This window comes from Emys orbicularis, chromosome 6 (assembly GCF_028017835.1).
Source record: "Emys orbicularis isolate rEmyOrb1 chromosome 6, rEmyOrb1.hap1, whole genome shotgun sequence".
Taxonomy (NCBI): Eukaryota; Metazoa; Chordata; order Testudines; family Emydidae; genus Emys; species Emys orbicularis.
Window position 1 is genome coordinate 16,096,494 of NC_088688.1, and position 21,854 is coordinate 16,118,347.

The window sequence follows — 21,854 nt, forward strand, 5'->3', positions numbered from 1 at the left end:
TATGGTTAGCATCCATCAGTCTCACTGCTTGAAGGAGCAGATGACAGGACTTTAACCGTCAGCATCTGATTGGAGAATAAATCAATGACAGTGGATTATATTCTTGTTCTATTTGCACATGTAAACCAGTCCTCAAACAGAAGTGGTTACGAGTGGCACTCAAGAAATACCCTCTTTCAAGGATCTTTGCCCGAAACCAATGCCTGTTTTCCAGGAAGCATCAAGAATTGACTTTAGTTAGAAAGTTTAAGGCAAAAAGTATACTTCCTTGCTGCTTGCCACAGCTCCCCCACGGAAACTACAATAGAGAAAAACAAACAGTACATTTCTCCGAAGATTAAAAACTTGCTCACACACCAAGTCGTAAGCCTATAACACAGCACCATATGGTGGCCCCTGCAAGAATATAAATTCATAACATTGGTCCCAATATTTATCCACTGTTAACACCTTTGCACTCAAAGGGCCATTTGATCACTGCAACTGTTTCCTATCACTTCACCAGTTTTTAACCTAGAATAAAACTTTGCCTTAAACTCTCCATGCCCCCCCACGCCCACCCACCATCATTTTTGTTTCTCTTACCCTCCAGTGAGAAACCCTATCAAAAAGTATTTTGGAAATCCAAGTGCATGTCCTTTACTTTCTAACGTACTAACTAGAGCTGGTCAAAAAAAAAAAAAAAAAAAAAAAAATTATGTTGAGACCCTTTCTTGGAAAAAAATATTGAAAGTTTCCATAGAGATTTTGAATTTTTGAAAAATTTCAACCATCTCTATTTATAAAAATCCAATATGTTAGAGAGACAGTGTCATAGTCACTGACTCTCAAGCACCCCTCCTGGCTGCTAGCCTGCTCCTTCCCAGCCAAGGTGTGATCCAGGCCTCTCTCTTCCAGACTTTGCCTTTTTATCTTCTCCCTCAGAGCGATTAGATACAGAATATACTCTAGCCCACCTGGGCTTCATACAGCTTTATGCCATGCCCTCACAACACACAAACTCTTTCACCCTACTTGGACTAGGTGCAGTGTTATCTAGGATTCCCAGCCTTTCACCCCAGTTTTTGCCTCTTTTCTGGGGAACCTTTGTGGGATCCTTCTCTCTCTCACTCTCTCTCTCTCTAATTCCTTGTCCCCCAGCCCATCCTGGGCTCGTGCCAGAGTCCTTCTGGCCTCTAGCGGCTTTTTCTCATTACTTCTCCAGGGAGCTTCCCCATTGACCTTTATAGAGGCCAGCTATCCCTCATTAGGCCTGACAAGGTGGTGACTAATTAGTCACAGGTGGGCTTTGGACCACTCTCTCGCAAAGGAGCCAGGCCCATCTATGGCACAGCACTTCCCCTGTCAGATGTTGTGCAGGTTTGATCACCTCAGGTTAGCGACTCTGTCCGAGGCTACATCTACACTCCAAGCTTGCGGTGTGATTCCCAGGTCACATACATGTACTCGCACTAGCTCAACGACAGTGGCACAAGCAGCTGAACCTTGCCAGTACGAACTTGGAACAGCTACGCCATGCCACTGCTGTCGCTACTTGTGCTATGGTGGCTATCCCGCTATTTATGCTCGTGCTAGCCATCAGGCACCAGTACGTGTACATGAGCAGAGAATCACACCCAAGCTCGTAGCGTAGACATAGTGTAAGTGTTGTACTCTTCTAGTCTTAATTTGAATCTCTTTCCATTGCAGACTTTTGACAAGTTAAGCGTTTTATACCCATGACATCAAAAGAATAGCAGCTTATTAATAAATAGACCAGATTATAAAAAGATGTTCAGGCCACCATCCTGCAAGCTGATCCGCATGGGTAGACCCCTGCATTCACGCAAGTCCCACTAGACTTGAGGAGGGCTCCACATTGGCATGGCATATGCCCGAGTGGTTCATCTGACTGCTGCAGGCCCCAACACATTAGAGGCCCTATCCCATCAAATGTGCAACCATAACGAGTACACTCGTTATATAACTTCATCACGGTCCTCATGCTGCTAGAGGGAGGAAAAAAGAAACTTCCAAGGTTCACACTTTTGAGAACATCAAGCACCTCCGAAAGCTTTTTAGATTAAAGTATAATTAGTTACATTTTAAAAGACCCACAGTGCACTTACTCCCAGACATGTTTCAATCAAATAACCTCTCGCCTCCAAAAAACACACTTTAAAATTGCACCACAGCACCATTTAGAGTCCCTCTCTTTTGTTTCTAAGTCTGCAATTAGTATAATGTCAGCCCAAGATACAGAACATAAAAAGTAGTTCCAAACAGAGGGTATCATTTTTAGTTTTCTGAAGGTTGTTATTCTGATGTCCCTTTGCAAAGAGAAAATTTCATAGCTTACAGAGTTTAGGCAGCACAAAATTATAGGGGCAGCAGTCAAAGCCAATATACTTAAACTGGGAAGGCAGGTTTCTAGTGGTTAGAGTCAGGCCTCCTGGCTTCTCTGTCGATCACACCTAGTGCAGTCAATCATTGGCTGGTACAGTGCCATATTAGAGGTATACTGAGAAATAACATCATGAAACCATTTAGTTTCTCAGCTGAAACATGCTGTAGAATTAAGGGACAACATTTTCAGTGATCTTAGCTGTCTCAGTTGTTGGTGCCCAAAATGAAATAACTTAAATAGTGGCCTGATTTTCAAAGATGCTGAGTCTTCACCCTCTGCTCTCTTTAACTGACCAAACTAAGTTTTTACTACTTTTTACACTACTGTTTGGACTACAGAACAACACAGCTATGGGGGACTGAGCTAGATTCTATTTTCACTTTGACATCAATCAACAGTATTGCTAGCCAGGTTCCAACTGTTGAAACTTTGCTCTTGATAATAGGTGATCCAAGTACCACCCAGCCAGAAAAAAAAACTAGTCCTCTTGCTCTGTTTGCAAAACTGAGCAAAATCTGGAATAATCACCTTTTATTTCTTCACTGAGCCGATTTGAAGTGATTCAGATACAAAACAGTGAAACACATGCTGCCATTTTTACATAGTAGCTTTTCCAGTTTAGAATCTTTCTTTTTAAAAAACAAACAAAACAAAATCAAGCCTAGCATCCCAACACACATGAACAAAAGCAGAACAGCAGAGCATCATTGTAGGCATGACAGCATAAAAATAAAACTCTGCCTCAGGGTGGATTATATGCAGAACCTGGGCAAAATTTCACACATTTTAAAAATGCTCTCTTGGGTAAACCCACAGACCCTGTCTATAATGGCCAGGAAAGCTGTTTGCAGCTGTCGAGTAAACTATGTTTAAGCACAGTTCTCCAGAATGATGCTAACTAGGGCTGGCTGGAAAACAACAATTCCTTTTCGTGAAAAATGTCACGGTTTTGAAGTTTGGTTTTGTTCCAATGCAGAAGTGTGAAAGAATAAGAAACACCAATACCCCAGTGGTCAAGGGATTCGCTTGGGATGTGGGAGACCCAGGTTCAAGTCCCAAATCAGACAGAGCACGGACTTGAACTTGGGTCTCACATTCCGCGTGAATGCCCTAGCCACCAAGCTATTGGCTATTTCGGAATCCCTCCATTTTCCCCCCAACCAGAAATTCCATCCTGGACCCGGGGAACCTTTATCAACAAGATTTTAATTGAAACACGTACATTTCTGCAAAAAACATTACAATTTCGACAAAACATTTTTCTATGGAAAACGCCAACAAGGTTTCCAGGCCGCCGTACAATTCCCAATACTCTGCATCGGTATGCAAGGATGCTTATATTCACTTACACGGATGCTTGCACTGAAGCTGTAATGCCTGTATAATCCAGTGTTCAGCATGAGTGCAGGATGTTCACTAGAGCAGTCCTCACTGCATTGTTATGACTGGCTCAGCAGTTTGTGGCTGAAGCAACAAGTCAGCCTGGATTTGTTTAATGAGTAGAAATATAGACATACACCTGTTTGTTTTTATTTCCCAAAAGTTTTCAAACCTTTCCCAAATAGTTCTGCAGGACATGAGCTAATAGTGTCAATATTTTTCATACAAATCATTAGGACCTGGGCATTGCAACAGCAAAGATGCACAAAATGAGCACTCGCATTGTTGTCATTCAGTGCTCTTTAGCTTGCCAAAACACTGCAGTGTTTTATCCTAACAGCTGGTCATTTAAAAAAGAATCACTAAACTTTGTGCCCAATTCCAATATCAGGTGTGGTGCTTCTACCTAATTGGAACAATCTTTGTTTGGGACTGGTCAGGGTTCAAGCAACAGTGGCTATTTGCTTATATATGGCAATGAATACTTGAATATCTGGGCTTGGATTCAGCTTGTTTAGACTACATGCTTTGCAGAATTGGGGTCCAAACACATGCTTCATTTTAAGTACATGTGTCAGTCCAGCCTTGGTCCACTCAGTAGGGATGCACTTAAATGCAGGCTTACCATTCAGCATATATTTAAGTGCTCTGCTGAACTGAGGTGCTCTATAGTACCCAATGTGTGCCGGACTCTGAGGGCTTATCTCCATTTCCTCCAAACTTCTCTCTTCTTTCTAGAGTCAAGACCAACCACAGAGTGCCACCCCTGAAAACTCCAAACCCTGTAGGTTTCCAGAAGTCCACAGCAGAGAAAACTACACTTCCTTCTCTGCCAAGGACTAGAGGGTCAGATCTGGTTTAAATTAATGGAGATATCCTATCTCCTAGAACTGGAAGGGACCTTGAAAGGTCATCGAGTCCAGCCCCCTGCCTTCACTAGCAGGACCAAGTACTGATTTTGCCCCAGATCCCTAAGTGGCCCCCTCAAGGATTGAACTCACAACCCTGGGTTTAGCAGGCCAATGCTCAAACCACTGAGCTATTGTTTAAAAAAATAACAAAACAAAAACACTACAACCACCTGCTGTCAATTTCATACAATGACTTGTTTATACTGCTCTCTACACTGAAATGTAAGTACAATATTTATATTCCAGTTGATTTTATTATTATATAGTAAAAATGAGAAAGTAAGCAATTTTTCAGTAATAGTCTGCTGTGACACTTTTTTGTGTGCGTCTTTTTGTGTCTGATTTTGTAAGCAAGCAGTTTATAAGTGAGGTGAAACTTGGGGGTCCACAAGACAAATCCTGAACGGGGTACAGTAGTCTGGAAAGGTGGAGGTGCCACTGCCACAAGGGACTATCCTGATTTTGAATAACTGCCATTAAGCACATCTGTGAACCCTGCCAGAAGAACTCCTGGCATTCACAAGATCAGGTCAGCGTGCTACGGCTGCTGCTTAGCATTTCTATAGGGCTCTTCATGTCCGCTGCACTTCAGAAGCATTAAACCTCTCCGCTCCGTGGAGAGTCAGTGATGTGCTTGGCAGAACTCAGAACATTTGGAGAAATGGTGCCTGTGCTTTAAATAGGAACGGATTGAGGCCTGGAGCACGTGGGTATTAACAAGCACCAAAAACACTCTTGTAGATCACAGCTGCACCACAGTGCACAGGAAGGTTGGCTCTGAGCACACACAGAAAGGTTGGGAATTGCTTCTGCAGCACAAACAGAGGGTTCTCAGCTGAGAGTGTATGTAACCCACAGGTGAGTGTGCATGTTACAGCCCCCTCATTGTGGTGATCCACAGAGGACAGACGTTGCTACAGAGTCTTGGCTCCTTTCAGCTCCAGCCGTAGCAGCTCATACTTTTAGCTCTGGAGGTCCACAGTTAAAAAACCGAACAAGGCTTTCCTACTGTTTTAAGCTAAGTACAGTACATATCTTTCTCTCCTTGGTCACTGCAACATTATGGCTTAACATACAGATGCCCACTGAAGCCAACAGAATGGTAAAGGCAGTGAAGTAGCAAATAAGCCTGGGATGGCTTTTCCCCTCTGTACTTTCAGTATCTTTTCACTTATAGACTGTTATTGTGCTGAATTCATAACAGGCATCCGGCCTTGACAGGGAAACAACAGTTTCTTTGCACACTGACACCAGCAACACTTATCTTCCAGAGTAGCAAATAAAAAGTCCAAAAAAGCCATTACTATATAATGGTAGCAACAGGGTCACTCAGTCTAGGCCATGGGGAGCACAGAAGCTCCATATTCCATCATGACCACAAATAAGAGCTGCTGTTAACTTCAGTAGCTTCGTACAGCCGAGCTCACCCGTGTCATAAATAGAGCATCTTTAGGTTCGACATAATATTTTATTTTTCACACATGGGTCCCATAACTTTCCCTTAAAGTGTCTCAGGATAAAAACTTGACTGCCTCAGCTAGTGAGAAAAAAACATGACCAGATCTGGTTTAAATCTTTCAGAATTACGACCAGCAGACAAAACACCTGCAATATCAGATGCTTTCTGGGAAGTCTTAAAATGGCATCAAGTTAATACAAGATCACTCACTGGTGAACTCACTCACTAAAAGAATGGCAATGGGATATGGAAACATTCCATCTCTAGTCCCACCCAGTCAACTAGCAACAAATATAAACTGTCCAATGGAAATTATTTGGTGGCTCTTAGAAATGGTGCTTGAAGATCTCATGTCTGTTCTAAATGCCACAACCGGCACATTACCTCTGTTAAAAGTCACAGCAGAGGCAGCCAGAATTCTATGGATGTGGAGACTGAACCATTTCTCACCTCCGGGAATGGTGCACTCAAAGCAAGTTTGAAACACATTGGCAGGGTGGTACAAGGAAGCTCGCATTGCTGCCACCCATGCTGCGCATAAAGAGAAAAATTCATTTTCTTTTGTAGCATCTTCCATTAGTACAGATTCCTCCCCATGTGAAGGAATGTCATGTAGTTAATTCTAAATATTAAATACTTCTCACTGTCATAAGACAGTTTTGTGTGGTCACCTCAATACATACTTGCTGCAAAAATGAAAACTGCCATACGGATTACATGGCACGCTATTGTCTTAAATACATCAACTCCCAATGTCAAGATCAAAGCTGCCAGCTTTCATATCTTGAGGTCAATAATTTGTTGACGTAATGTAAATTAAATCCATATTGAAACAATAATCAGTACCCAAAGGGGGAAAATTGAGTGTATTTTATCAGTAATCCATGCAAAGGGTCCGTAGGGCTCCTTAGGGAAGTTGCTATTATATCAATAGGAGGTATTAAAAAACTCTTCTACACTACATTATGTCAATAAATACTTTCTTTCACACTGCCACTGAGGGACTCAAGAGAACAATTATACATGGATAAAGTCTTATACTCTGTTTCAGTGACACATTATTTCCTTCTTTATTTAAAGAAATAAAACTAATAAAAGTGTATCAAACACAGAAAACACTAATGAGATAATGAGTATACTCAGGAAATTCCACAGGGAAAACTATCAAAATATTGCAAGTCATCTTTCACCGTCTCAGCAACACCGAGAAACAATAAGCATCATCAGCCCTGGGTCTGATCCTGCAGCATCCTGAGAGCTACCCTCAACACATCAGCTTCAATAGCACCCAAGGGCACTCAGAACCTATAAAGATTGGGCTCCATGTTTTAGCTCATTTTCTTGTTTGTATGGGTTTATGTCAGACTTTTAATGATTTAAGTTTAACAGAGTATTTTGCATTAGTGCTCCACTAGGAATCAAAGGCTGAAAACTATAGAATACTCGAAACACAGAAATGCTGGGCTGGAAGGGACCTTGAAAAGTCATCGAGTCCAGCCCCCTGCACCAATGCAGGACCAAGTAAACCTAGAAAAACCCTGCCAGGTGTTTGTCCAACCTGTTCTTAAAAACCTTCAATGATGGAGATTCCACAGCCTCCCTTGGAAGCCTGTTCCAAAGCGTAACTACCCTTATACAGTCATTAGAAAGGTTTTCTAAATATCTAACCTAAATCTCTCTTGCTGCAGATTAAGCCCATTACTTCTTGTCCTACAGCCAGTGGACATAGAAAACATTTGATAGCAGCCCTTCACATGCTTGAAAACTTATCAAGTCCCCCCTCAGGCTTCTTTTCTCAAGTCTAAAGATGCCCAGTTTGTGTTTTTTACAATCTTTCCCCATAGGTCAGGATTGCTAAATCTTTTATCATTTTTGTTGCTCTCCTCTGGACTCTCTCCAATTTATTCACATCTTTCCTGAAGTCTGACACCCAGAATTGGACACAGTACTCCAGCTATTGCCTTACTAGTACCGAGTAGAGTGGGACAATTACCTCATGTATCTTACATACAACACTCCTATTAATAAACTTCAGAACATTTAGCCTTTTTAGCAATAGCATCACATTTATCATGTTATTATTTCCCAGTTATTTCCCATTTTGTAGCTGTACATTCGATTTTTCCTTCTTAAGTGTAGTATTTTCCACTTGTCTTTATTGAATTTCATCTTGTTGCTTTCAGACCAATTCTCCAATTTCTCAAGATCATTTTGAATTCTAATCCTATCCCCTTCCAGCTTGGTGTCACCTGCAATTTTTATAGGCACAGTCTCCACTCCATTACCCAAGTACCAGGACTGACCCCTGCAGGACCCCACTAAATACCCCTGCCCCCAGTTTGATAGCAAATCATTGATAATTACGCTGAATATGTTTTTTTCAACCAGTTGCGCACCCACCTTGTCATAATTTCATTTAGACCACATTTCCTTGTTTGCTTAGAAGAAAATCATGTGGGACAGTGCAGAAGCCTTACTAAAATCAAGATATATCATGTCTAAGGCTATGTTTTAGTCACGGGTATTTTTAGTAAAAGTCATGGACAGGTCAAGGGCAATAAAAAAAAAAAAAGTCATGGCCCCGTGACCTGTCCATGACTTTTACTAAAAATACCTGTGACTAAATCTTACCTGCTGGGAGGAGCGCGCTCCTGAAGATGACTGCTGCTGGGCGGGGGACCTGCTGCCTGGTCTGGGGCTGCCAGAGCAGCAGCCGATGTGGCTGGCCCCTGGGCTTCCCCAGCTGCTGGGGTGGTCCTGGGGTCAGCTGCAGCAGTGCTGCAAAATTCACGGAGGTAACGGAAAGTCACAGAAGTCACGGCCTTAATCATGTCTACTGCTTCCCCCCATCCACTAGGTCTGACAGAGAAGGAAATTCCTTATAATCCTATTATCCACTGGGTGCTTACAAACTGATCGTTTAATAAATTTGTCCCAGTATCTTTCCAGGTATTGAAGTTAGGCTGACTGGTCTATAATTCCCCGGGTCCTCTTTGTTCCCCTTTTTAAAGAGAGTTACTATGTTTGCCCTTCTCCGATCTTCTGGGACCTTACCAGTCCTTCATGAGTTCTCAAAGATAATTGCTAGCAGTTTTGAGATTGCTTGAGCTAGTTCCTTAGGTACCCTAGGATGGATTTCATCAGGTCCTGCCAACTCAAATACTTGCAATTTACCTAAATATTCTTTATCCTATTTTGGCTTGTGTTCCCTTCCTCCCTTGTTGCTAATATTAATTGTGTTGAATATCTGGTCACCATTAACCTTTTTTAGTGAAGACTGAAGCAAATAGGCATTAAACACTTATGCAGGCTCTTACCTCAATGTCTTATATGACATTGGCCACTGTTGGAAGACAGGATACTGGGCTAGATGGACCTTTGGTCTCATCCAGTATGGACGTTCTTATGTTCACTTATTAGAGATCAAACAGTTGCATAGACTCCTGTCTCTCAAAAAATGCAATACTCAAAGATTCTGCTGAGTTTGAATATAACAGGCCAAGTTCAGACCTGGAATGGGTGGGTAAAACTCCATTTAAGCCAGTGGAGCTGCACAGGCTTGCAGGGGTCTGAATTTGGCTCATGGACTGCGATCCTTGTTTTGTAGCAGTGATGATAGAGCTGCCATATAAAGAATACCAATGGTAAAAACATAATAAACCACTGATATGCACTGTTAGGTCACTGCTGAAGAAGGGCTAGGCAAGACATTTCATAAATATATGAAAGCACTCGTGTGGATTTTTTAAACTCTACCAGGCATACAGGTTCCAACATGTATGGTTAAAATTGTTTTTGGCCCCAGCCAGATTATTTAACCCAAGAATTCCAGTACAAGTCTGATTGCTCCAAGTCATTTATTGAGATTTGTGTGTCCTTGGGTGAACACACTCCTAGGGTGACCAGGTAGCAAGTGTGAAGAATCGGGACACTTTTTTTGGAGGTATAGTTGCGTATGCAAGACAAAGCCCCTATTATCGGGATGTCTGGTCACCCTACTCACTTGAGATGTGCTTACATAGTGGCATCATGACCTGAGATTCTAGGGTTAACCACAGCTGTAAAAAATGTATGGGTTCCCAATGACCTCTTGATCTAGTGGCCCTACAGTGTCTCATCACTACCCAATTGTCTACATGGGATGGAGCTGCAGTCTGACATACAACTCCACTCAGCACATATTGAGGTCATTTACAGACTCAGCAAAGTTGATTTAAAAGGTATTCTGAAATGCTTGTTTATTGAAGCTGCCACGACCACTAGGGGGACCAGTGAAAGTTGTTGTACCACAATGTGTACTGGTGTCAGGCAGACAACCAAACAGGATGCTGCCACAGGAACCAGGATATTCTAAACTTCTAAAGAGTTGGAATCCTCACAGATCAGAGGACTGCTGAAAGACTGCTGGGGTGAGTTTGGGAGCAGAAAAAGTGTGGTACACCCCACTTTGGGGAGGCATAAGACCCTCAAGGTAAGTTTTCCTTTTTTGTTGGGTTTATGTAGATAAAAGGCCCAGATATTGCATAGGGTTCTCTTCCTAGCTGAGATGCAAAATTTTGCCTTGTCCTCCATAAAATTACACTAATTTTCACTGAAATTATATAATCTTCACCACCACCAAGGAAGAACAGCCCTGGTTCTGGGTGTAAGCCTCATAACCAACATATCACCTACCTAGCCATTTGCTTGTAGGCTTCTTCTGCCACTGCAAAGATGTGAGGATCCATGTCCCCCATGTTTTGGCCACTGTATGCATAGATGACATCTTGTTCATAGATTGGCAGTTGTTCGTATGGGTTAATGGCAACAAGCACAATACCTAAATAAAAACAGACAAACATGCAGACATTAGAATTAAAACCAAGTCAAAATAGTTTACAACCTTTTTGTAAATATAAGGAGATTCAAAAAATGCACAGAAAAAAGGGTCCAGGTTCTTTACATCAGCTTTTCTTTGAATCTTGTAGAAATGGCTAATGCACTGGTGGAAAGAACAGCTCACATTAAGCTATGGAAGAGAAGCATAAAATATATGACCTGAATATAAGTCCATCATATGAAGTAGGCCCTTTGGGCATTTCCCGCCCCCAAAAAGTTGAAAGATGCTGCTGTGGATAAGCCATAGCCACATAATTGAACATCCACTGGACTCAAAATATTTTGGTTACTGGACTTCAGATGAAAATGCAAAACCATAAGATTAACAGAAATTAAATGCACAAATCATGTTGAAGGAACATGAAAGATCTGAATTAAAAATCTTTAAAAACTTCCTCTTTTCCTTCCTGTAGAAAATCCAGACTGCTCACTTCATCATAAAGTCACACCATTGGGCTTAGGAACCGCAGCCATCCAAAAACATGGCACCCCGCCCCATCCTGTCATCTTCTCCATATTGGGAGCGTGGGGGGAAGATATCAATCAATCCATGGGATCCCCATGGATTCGGGAGGGTTGTCTGCATGGTTCAGAGAGTATGTGTGCTGCACCAGCTATTGACAACAGCATGAGAGGAGGATAGCATCAGAAGCCTTCCTCTAAATATGTTCTGGGTTTGTGGGCTTAAATCAGACACTAATGTTATTTTAACCTGCTGTAGGAGGAGTGTGGTCTGGTGGCTACAGGTAGAGACAGGAGGACAGCTTAACCTTGAATTTTAAATGTTCCCAATTGATGTTAAGTTGTTAAAGCTAAGAATGCAATAAACCAAACTCAGTTTTCAAGTTCAAGCCTGTAGGTCCATTACAGACAGACAATTTAATTAAATAGAAGACCCTGGATGGCACTTTGAATGATAGAACCAAACTTCCAGAGAAAAATTATTAATTAAGCAAACAGGCATACAATTATCATTTACACAGGTACTACAATTATACTCCCTTTCAAAGACGGAAGAGCGTATCAATGGGTGATCAGCCCACTGACAACAGAATGAAGTATAGTTTATAATCCTGTAACCTAACGGTATCCTTTTGGTGTTAATTGGAGATCTCTTGCAATTTAGCAAGGCTACTCTTTTTATAATCCATTATAATACTAATTAACATTAAACATACCCATTACCATATTCACATTTCCTCCATCTCTTTATTGGCTCTTTACAACACACATTATTTAAATTAACATCTGAATCAATGTCCTTCTCCTGCTATCAATATAGATAGCGTTTTAATAACACATTCCAAATTCTCAAAAAAACACTCATAAAAAACCCTGCTGAAACCAGATATAACCAAAACGTAACCCAGGGTTACGTCCTTGCTAACTTCAATTTTCCCATCTTACTATCTCCGACTTCTCTCTCTAACTTTTGCTCATACTAACGAGCTCAATTTCTCACTCCTCTATACTTCAGCCAAAGTCTAATTTCTATTTATTTCTTAACCTAACACCTTTTGTAGGCTGCAACAGGACACCTGGGTTCTAACTCCTACTTCTGCTACTGACCGCTCTGCACCTCAGTCACTCTAATCGTTAAGACAGGTATTACATTATCAGCTCCACAGAGGCGTTGTGTGGCTTAATTAATTAATACAATAAAAGCTTTGTTATCTGGCATGTTGGTAGAATGGGTGGGGGGGTGCCAGTAAGTCAAAAATTCCGGTTAACTAAGAGGGAGGGAGTTTGGGTGCAGGAGGGCGCTTGGGGTAGGAGGTTGGGGTGCAAGAGGGGTTTTGGGGTGCTGGATCAAGGAAGCACCCACCTTGGGTGGCTCCCCGGAAACGGTGACATGTCTCTGCTGCTCCTAGGTGGAGGCGCGGCCAGGCAGGCTCTACGCACTGCCTCCACCCACAGGCGCTGCCCCCGCAGCTGCCATTGGCCGCGGTTCCCAGCCAATGGGAGCTGCAGAGCCAGCGCTCAGGGTGGGGGTAATGCATGAAGCCCCTGTAGCCGTTCCTCTGCCTAGGAGCAGTAGGGACATGTTGCCGCTTCCAGGGAGTCATGCAGAGCCAGGTAGGGAGCCTGCCGGCCCTGCACCAACTGGACTTTTAATGGCTATCAGAAATGCCGGTTCCTAGAGCTTTCCAGTTGGTACAGTGCTGGCTAACACAGCTTTTACTGTATATGGTAAAATCCTCAGATCAGAGGAGCTATGTAAATATTACATTGTTATAAAAAGATTAATATTAATTTCTTATATGCTAATACTGAACAGTGCAAAAAAATCCCCTGATGCAGATGTATTGTAATACTCACCACAGTAGGTATAGATGTGATTCGATTCCAAGAATCTGACTTTTAAATTATGTAGGACAGCAGGCTCATGGAGATAACTTAGAGCTGTCAGGTCATTTTCGCCCACCAAAATATCTGGATTACGCAAGAAGGGCAGTTGGTTGGTTTTGAGATCAACTGGATAGTCGCAGATCTGAAGTAATACAAATTGCACACAAAAAACGGTTAAAAAATAAGAACCATCTTGTTTCTTTCTTTCTTTTTTTTTTTTTTAAACTCATGTAGGGATAATTCTGCCCTCAAAAGATTATTTGTATTACATTAGCACCTAGAGGCCCCAACCAGAATCCAAGCCCCATTGATAGATAGAATCCAAGCCCAGATAGAATGTGCACATATTGCCTACTGAAGTGAATAGGAGTTCTATGCATCCACAGCGGTCACCCCTTTAAAAAATATTTTCAATTATTTGTGGATAACTAAACAATATTGCTTTCGTATTTCCTGTATTCCCTGGGGATTTCCCAGTGCTGAATAAGGGCAAATACTTTGGACATTGCACAAAAGACAACATTCACTGCTGAGGGGTGAATTTCACCCTTGTTGACTAAGTGTATCTACTCTCACTGTCTAAAGCAAACCCAGGAAGTGTTTCGGGGTGACCAAGGAAGGAGATGACACAAGCTACCTCAAAGTGTTAGTAACACACAGCACCATATACCAAAAAGAAGTAAAAGCATAACTGAATCCGACATGTGCATCTTTATTTATTCTCCTTTAAGGTCAGCCAGAATCACAGAATCCAGAGTCCTTCCCTTTGACAAAGTTATTTGTTGACTTTTTTTTTTTTTTTTTTTAATTAAAGTCAAACACATTATGGTCTATACTCCCTTCAATCTCTTCTGACAATGGGGAAAGGATACAAAGGAGCAAACACAGGAGCACTGTAGACTTACGTGAGGAACATGGTGATGGCATTAAAATATACGGCTCACTATATGCTAAAGAGTTTTGGCTCTCCCCCAACTGAACAGCAGAGCCACTGATTAGAATCAACATGACTTTTTCCCCTTTATCTGTAAATACCTTTGTCAACTCCCCTGTGGGCACCTCCACTGTCAGACACTTAGAGACAGGAGATGGTTTGGGAAGTTTCCAGTTTGGTATTTACTGGATACATTTAACATTTGTTTACACTTCGGATGAGTTATGTTCCTGCCCCCTGAACACACTGATGGTAAGTTCCTCCAGCAATAGTGAAACCCTGCTTGTGAAAGCAGAAAGAGGCAGATGAGAATTCCCATGCCATTCATTTTATCCAACAAGTTGTTTGGTTTAGTTAGAGAGGCACGTACTGGAAAGAGTGAATATATCAGCAATGGCACAACAGATAGTGCCTAGAGCAGAGGAGACGTAGGCAGGTGATATGTGGGTGATATATGCATGAATACTAGGTGGGGAAAAGCATACCACGGCCATTCATTGCCAACTGTGTCAAGTATGTTCTGCTCATTTGCCTCTTGGACAATCTAACAAACAGCGCCAATTAATATTTTGGCAGCTAATGGATGCTTATGGAGGAGGAGTTCATTTTTCACTCCTCAAAAGACATGCTGGCACTGCCATGTTTCAGGCCTTCAGTTCCTCAGCCAATAGCATGGAATATTTAGCAGAGATTCTCTTGAAGTGATGTGACAAACTGAAGCCTTCATGTTGCCACTGCCTTGACTCCTCATCCGCTGAAGACTTTACCCTCCCTTTCACCCCTCTCTCACCTTGATGGCTGCAGAGAGCCTCCTCTATGGACTCCCTAATTCCTCCCTGCCCAGATCTCCGCATGTGTAGATACCACCATCAGATTTAACACATGGCCATTATTCCCACATTCAAAACTATCATCAAAGATCAGGGCCCTCAATGTGCTAAGCATTGTCCAGACATGTAACAAAGAGGACAGTCCTTGCTGTCAAGGATCACAATCTAAACGGGAGACAGGTCTGAAGAGGAGGACAAAACAGTCAAATAGGACAGTAGAATGAAGAAACCAAAAAACAAAAACAAAAAAAACCCAAACCCAACTTCATCACTCATTTTAGGTTCCAATTAAAAATTGTCCTCTCAAACCAGGGCTTTGGAGCGGAGCCCGGAGCTGGAGCGCGGAGCAGCTCCGGAGCAGTGGAGCTGCAGGTTTTTGCCTGGAGCTGGAGCAGAGCCGGAGCACAGCTCCAAAGCCCTGTCTCAAACTCAAAGGAACGGTGCCATCCTGCTTCAGACGTTGCTCCTCTTCCTTGCCCATCGATTAATGCTGCTTCCTCTATCCCTTCCAACCATCTTGCCATTGCTGGTGCAAAACCCTTCTCCTCAAACATCTTCCTCCTAGCTCTCCTCACTTTCCTAACTGATCCTCCACAGCTTCTTCCTCTGTGACAGCTTGCTATTGTTCTTTTAGTTCTGTACTGATGCCACTTAAGCTTTACACACTAAAACCCTTTTTGTATAAAACGTACTGCGGAAATGAAGCTGTGTTGCACATTCAGAGTTACTATTCCAACTGCCATCAGAAACAAAGCTTCAACACAGATGAGAAAACACTCAGCTTTTGGCCAGGCTGGTGCCATAAGCAAAGTAAATCACCACACAAGAGTTTGAAGTCTTGACTCCCCCAACCCCCAAGAGGTCCCAGCCAAGATTGGAATCCCATTATGCTCAACTAAAAGACAATCCCTGCCTCGAAGAGTTTACTAGCTAAATAGACAAGACAGACAAAAGGTGGGAAGAAAACCAGAAGCACAGAGAGATGAAGTAATTTGCCCAGCATCACACAGCAGGTCAGTGGTAGAGATGGGAACGGAGCCTGGTCTCCCAAGCCCCAACCCATTATCCTATCCAGTAGGCCATGCTGTCTCTTTCGGATATGTAGGAGTGGCATCACCCATGCAGCATACAGACTGAGTTCTTTCACTCCTGAGAGAATCTCAATGAAGCTTGACCTTTACAAAAATCTTTACTGCTGCAACTGAGTTCCGTGCGATAATCCCCAGAGTCCTGCATTAGGATTTTTGGGAGCCTAGGATTCCCATGGAGTATGTAACACTGAGTTCATCACTCCAGAAAGAGATTTGTGATATACACAAAGCAGCCAGGAACAGGCCTGCTGGAACCATAAATCCATGAAAATTCACTTAGATGAAAAGGATAAGAAAAAGGAGCTAGTAACAACAACAGCGGAGACATTTCAACTGTCAGGAACCAAAAGCTTTCAATTCCCTGAAAGAGATCCTGATGTTCATGTTACCTTCATTTGATGCATGTGTGTGTCACTCCATGCTAATCTAAAGTTTATCAGACCAACATGCACTCATCACACTCAGTAGGGACTTCATAAGAATGGCCTAAACAATAAAAACAAACTGCACAGGAGAAATATTAAAAGGGGGAAAAATATTAAAAGGGGAAAAAATCCAGCCATGTAAATCTGTCTTTTAAAAAAATGAATGGAGCCTTTATTCACTTTAGAAGCCGACTTGGCTGTGTAGCTATGGCTCTGAAGGATATGACAGACATGTCGCTAACTGAAAACCTACAGTAAATTGAACGATCACAAAATCGCCTAAAGGACAGATTTCCATTTAACAACATAAAATAACTGTGGAATAAAAACCCCAAGACTTAGTCCAGCTCTAACAAATTACTTCATTTTGGCACAGGTGGCCCTGAACGTTATCTATCAGAATGACAGGAGCGGAGTTGAACTTTTATCATGCCATATTTCAGGTATGGACTATTCATTCTACTCCATTTAGGAGACCTGTACCAGTAGGAAACAGCTATCAATACCTGCTAAGAGCAGAAAACAGACCTTTAGAACGTAACCAGTCTTCTCTAAAGGAAGATGAGTTAATTGCAAAGCAGCATCACAGGGGATACACACTAAATCTGACAGCGTGAATCCAAAGATGAATGTGTCCATCTAACAAACACTTAAGGTATCTTAATGGTTTTATATCAAATAAACTCTGTCATAATATTGAAATGACTCATTCCTTTATGTCCTGGCAACAGCATCTACGCAGTTTCCACAACATACAACAGCAAGCAGTCTTCTGACCTTCCCTTCTTTACCACCACTACCGCCAGCCAGAGATACATCACCCAGAATTGACAGGACTCACCCTGGCTGTTTCTATCAGGTTCACCTGATCACTGAAGGTTTTGAAGTGTTAAGCTGCTGGAATTCCCACAAAACCCAACAGGGGGAAAGAACTACATAGAATTTGAAATAGTGATGAATGTTACCGGACTGTCAGCACTGGAGCCTTCACATACAGCAGAGGCTTTGGCAGTGCAAGCTTCACCCACACAGCCCCATTGCCTGATCTAGATGGAGAACTCCAGGAGGTAAAAGGATAGCCAGCCAATCAAGCCAGTTAGTGCCAGTTGTAAGATGGGCAACAAGAACTGAGCCAAGACCACATGCTCATTTCACATCTGTCACCTAATTCCTTGCTAGGATACGAGCACTATCCTGAATTATTGGGCTCGCTGTTCTTCACGGAAGCCTTGTTCGATTGTCTCAGAAGCAGAAGAGAGGTAACTGATTATGGAAATAAAGGAATCCACAGTTGGCAGTAAAGCAGAAAAAGTTTCCTGCTCATTCTCTCTGGTAGTATGCTGTAAGGGCAGGCAGCTCTGTGGGATGATCAGGGAGAGGAATGTGTGTGTATTATTGGGAAAGAGCACAGGCACTGGACTATTATTCTAAGGACATCGCATTTGCAGAGAGGAGAAAGATGAGTTCCAATGGGGGCCTCAGATAAAGGAGTAGGCTGGCAAACCTGGAACACATTTATACTAAAGAGACACCTCAGTGTTGCACATGAATGTTAATCACATCACTGGATTTCATTACTTGTTAGCAGTGGGAGAGAAGAGTGAGAGTGTCTAACAGCTGGTCAGGCTGGCAGCTCCACGGCTGGCTCTATATTCTGGAGTTTTGCTGAGAGTCAGACACCAGGGAGTAGGGGCAGGCTCCAGCAGATGTCCAGAACTAGGGCTCTACCAAATTCATGGCTGTGAAAAAAACATCACGGAGCATGAAATCAGACCTCCCCGCTGAAATCTACCTATTGGAGAGGAGGGGGAGGGGGACAAAGAATGCGAGGAGGTCCTGTGGAGTGGCACATGTGTCACATATTTATGGATGGCCCTTGGAAGATTAACAACCACGGGAGAAGACTATCAATCTGCGCAAACGAATGTGTCCCCAGTCTCATCACTCAGTTCCAAGGTGCGTTATGTTGCTTTCCCAGTGACATTGGCACTCTGACATACTGCTACTGGCCACCCTGCTTATACTGAACCAAAAAGAAGAATTGTTTTCATAACAGTCTAATCAAGCATCTCTCATTCCTGCTCCCCAGCTGCCTGTTCAGTAAGAGGGTAACACACTATGTGCCAGTGTGAAACCGGTTCATTGGCAGGAGCTGTGAATTATTCACACAGCCCTTGGGGCATTTTCAGTTTGGGGAAGCCGTGTCTGTTGTTAACTGTTCTAGTAACACAGCAGATCGTCCCCTGGACAATTTAAAAAAATTGCCTGCTCAATGGAAAAACCAATTTAGATGAAGCAGTTCATGAAAAATATATTTCCTGGCATGATTATACCAGTCACGCCGATTGTAGGCTGTGCAGCTCTGCTAAAACATGGTGCTGAAAGCAGTAAGGTCAAGCTGGCTTATTAGGGAATTTAGTTCCTTTAATGTTCCTCAACAGAACATCAATCTAACTGGAGTGCGCTTGGTAGTTTCAATAGCACTTGGTCTTTGTAACAAACGAGTGTCAGTAGAGCTGACTCTTGGCGTTCAGAGATGACAAGTGGGTAAAACTCCTCTTTGTGCATAGAGCCATAGAAGCCTGGTGCACCACTTAAATGTTCAAGTTAGGGCATAAGCAGTGCATGGGCGTATGATGACCGTCTACACCCGATAAGATTAAGTCCTTCTTTAAGAAATTACCCACCTATCAAAGCAACAGACCGTAGCAGTGCTGGGAATTTCCTGAGCAAAGCTGTCCAGTTTTCTCAGACTATAAATTTGTGGGGAGCTGGGAGCTCCCTGCACTTCAGGAGCTGAGACAGTCAGAGATTTGGCTGCCCTCTACCACTGTTTTCCATGATCCTCCAAATTTTGATGCAGTGAAATCATAAAGGCGGCCCTGAAGTAAATTCCATAGCCAACTCTGCACCACCATGACATGGTAGAGTTTCATCATGATGTTGGTTTTGCCACATGCTAATGTAATGTGATTGTCTCAGCGTGACACTGTCCTGCAGAACAAGTTCATACTCAGCTGAAAAAGGCGACATCATAACAGACCATCCTTCTTCCTCCATTCTTCCCTAAGTATGAATCCTCAGCTCAACACTACGAAGATGGTCAAGGTACTCAATCATTCATCAGTCTTTGCAAATGACCTAGCTCCAGATCATTGGTCTATAGAGCTCATTTACCTAGGCTCTTCTAACATTCCCATCAACATGACATTTATAAGAACTGGATTTTAAAAAGGTTTCTCCTAAATTGGTCCAGCAAGGACTCTACTCAGTTATTACTCATTTTGGTTTTTAAATGTTAGCAGCAGCAGTTGCCCACAGCTTAAGATACCAGGTTGATTTCAGCCTGTGTTAGCAAGGGAAGCCTTTTGAAAAGTACTCTGAAAACAGACAGGCCTGAGTTCTTTTCAAAAACTCTCTCTGGAGTTTCCTGTTTGTCACCCTCCTTTAGCACCATTTTTTATTTAAAAAAAAAAAAGACAAGCACTAAAATGAAATCAGGGTTTTATACTGGAGTAAACCTGAAAAGGCTGAGCATACATAGAAAAAAAAAAAGTGTCACCTGGCCAGTTATTTTCTGTATTCTGCTGTCTTTTACTTCTGATACTTATTGCTTATTCAAACCCATATGAAATATTTACTGCTTCCAATTCATCTGCCAGCAAAGTCATAATCTGGTGTTTGTGACAGTCTGCTGTTTTAAAAATTACTTGGATGTCATACACAGACTATAACTTCGCAGCAGAATCAAGTCAAAGAAGATTGGCTGTGAGGCAGGAAACCTTTGATTTGAATACGAATACCTTTGAGAACCTGAGACTGTGGCAAAGTGATGTATGACGGACTTTTTTTAAAAATACACCAAGAACTTGTAATGATTCAGGCTTGTTCAGAGGATCATTTGAAGCTTAGATCTACCACTGAAAAGGGCAATATATATCATTTTAATTAACTTACAGTGTCATCTTCAAATTTCAGGTGTAGGCTTTTATCCCCTTCTTTGTAATCCTTGATAATTTCTCCTGATCTCCACACTTCATCAGGGTCAGGAATCCAAACTTTTGTGTACTGAAAAGAAAAATGCATGAAAATCAGTTAGGTCAGAAATATACTTATTCACTAGGGATACAATCCTACTTTGACTGCAGAGTCAATGGAAGTTTCTGTCATTGGCTTCAATAGAAGCAACATCAAGACCCACCTCAACATATAGCACAACATTACAGTCATGAATCAGACTGCTTCTTGACTAGACTGGTTTACTTGCTTGTTACTAACTGTAAGATCAAGTATGATACACAACTATGTTCTACCTTGTGAAGTGATCTCTGAGTTTGATTTCACTGACAATTTACCTGTCATTGTAGCTCGTAAAAATAATAGCATAATTCTTAAGACAATTTTAAGAAAGCAAATGCTTCTTTTTATGGAATGACAGAAAGGTGGCTTATGAAATACAAAATATGCTTTCTGAGGAACAGAAACGTACTACAAAAAGCATAAGTAGGCGAAGCATAAACATTTACAATGTTATCACAAAAGAGCATCTTCTCATTAATTCATTAATAGCTTCATTATTAAAGCAGATACAACAGCTCTAAAGATGTCAGATAAAAAGTGATGCCTACAAAGGTTTACAGGAATTAAAAATCTAATTCAAATAGCTGCAATGAATATTCACACGCATGCCCCTCAAAGGTAAGTGGATATACTTTTGATTTCTCCAAACGTCTCAAACATACAATTATACCTCTAAACCTGCAAAGGCCCCAGTGTGGGGGACACTGTCAGAGACCAAACGAAGGAGGGACACCAAAAAATTCATACATGTTTTTTACACACACACACACACACACACACACACACACACACACACACACACACACACACACTTTATGTTTAAAGAACATTCAGGTTGCATAGTCAAGAAATGCCAGGTTATCTGTGCAACCTTAATTTGGCCCCCCATGTGTGTATGCATTATGATAATCTTTAATTACATGACCCTCCCTCCCCCATACTATTTTTTCACCACAGGAAACCTGTTTCATCAGTACACAGTTAATTAGCAGCCACTCAATATTTTGTTTTATACTGTTCAGTGCAAGTCCCCAGGCTTCCCCCCCCCCCACTGCATACTATTCAAACCCTGCTCCGAAGACAATTATTAATTTCCTCATGGGTTTGTCTATGTAGCTCATCAGTATAGTA

At 42.1% G+C, this 21,854-nt stretch overlaps 1 protein-coding gene across 1 annotated transcript in view; it reads right to left on the reverse strand.

Annotated features, from left to right (window-relative positions):
• MYO5B (myosin VB) overlaps positions 1–20,708 on the reverse strand; it is a 256,177-nt gene extending 235,469 nt beyond the window's left edge. Inside the window, exons 1-3 of the mRNA XM_065406951.1 lie at positions 20,601–20,708; positions 13,334–13,505; positions 10,811–10,955 (exon numbers count right to left, since the gene is read on the reverse strand). Coding sequence (XP_065263023.1) covers positions 10,811–10,872 — 62 coding nt within the window. The 5' untranslated portion in view covers positions 10,873–10,955; positions 13,334–13,505; positions 20,601–20,708. The remainder of the gene's footprint in view (positions 1–10,810; positions 10,956–13,333; positions 13,506–20,600) is intronic.
• Positions 20,709–21,854: the final 1,146 nt, after the last annotated feature.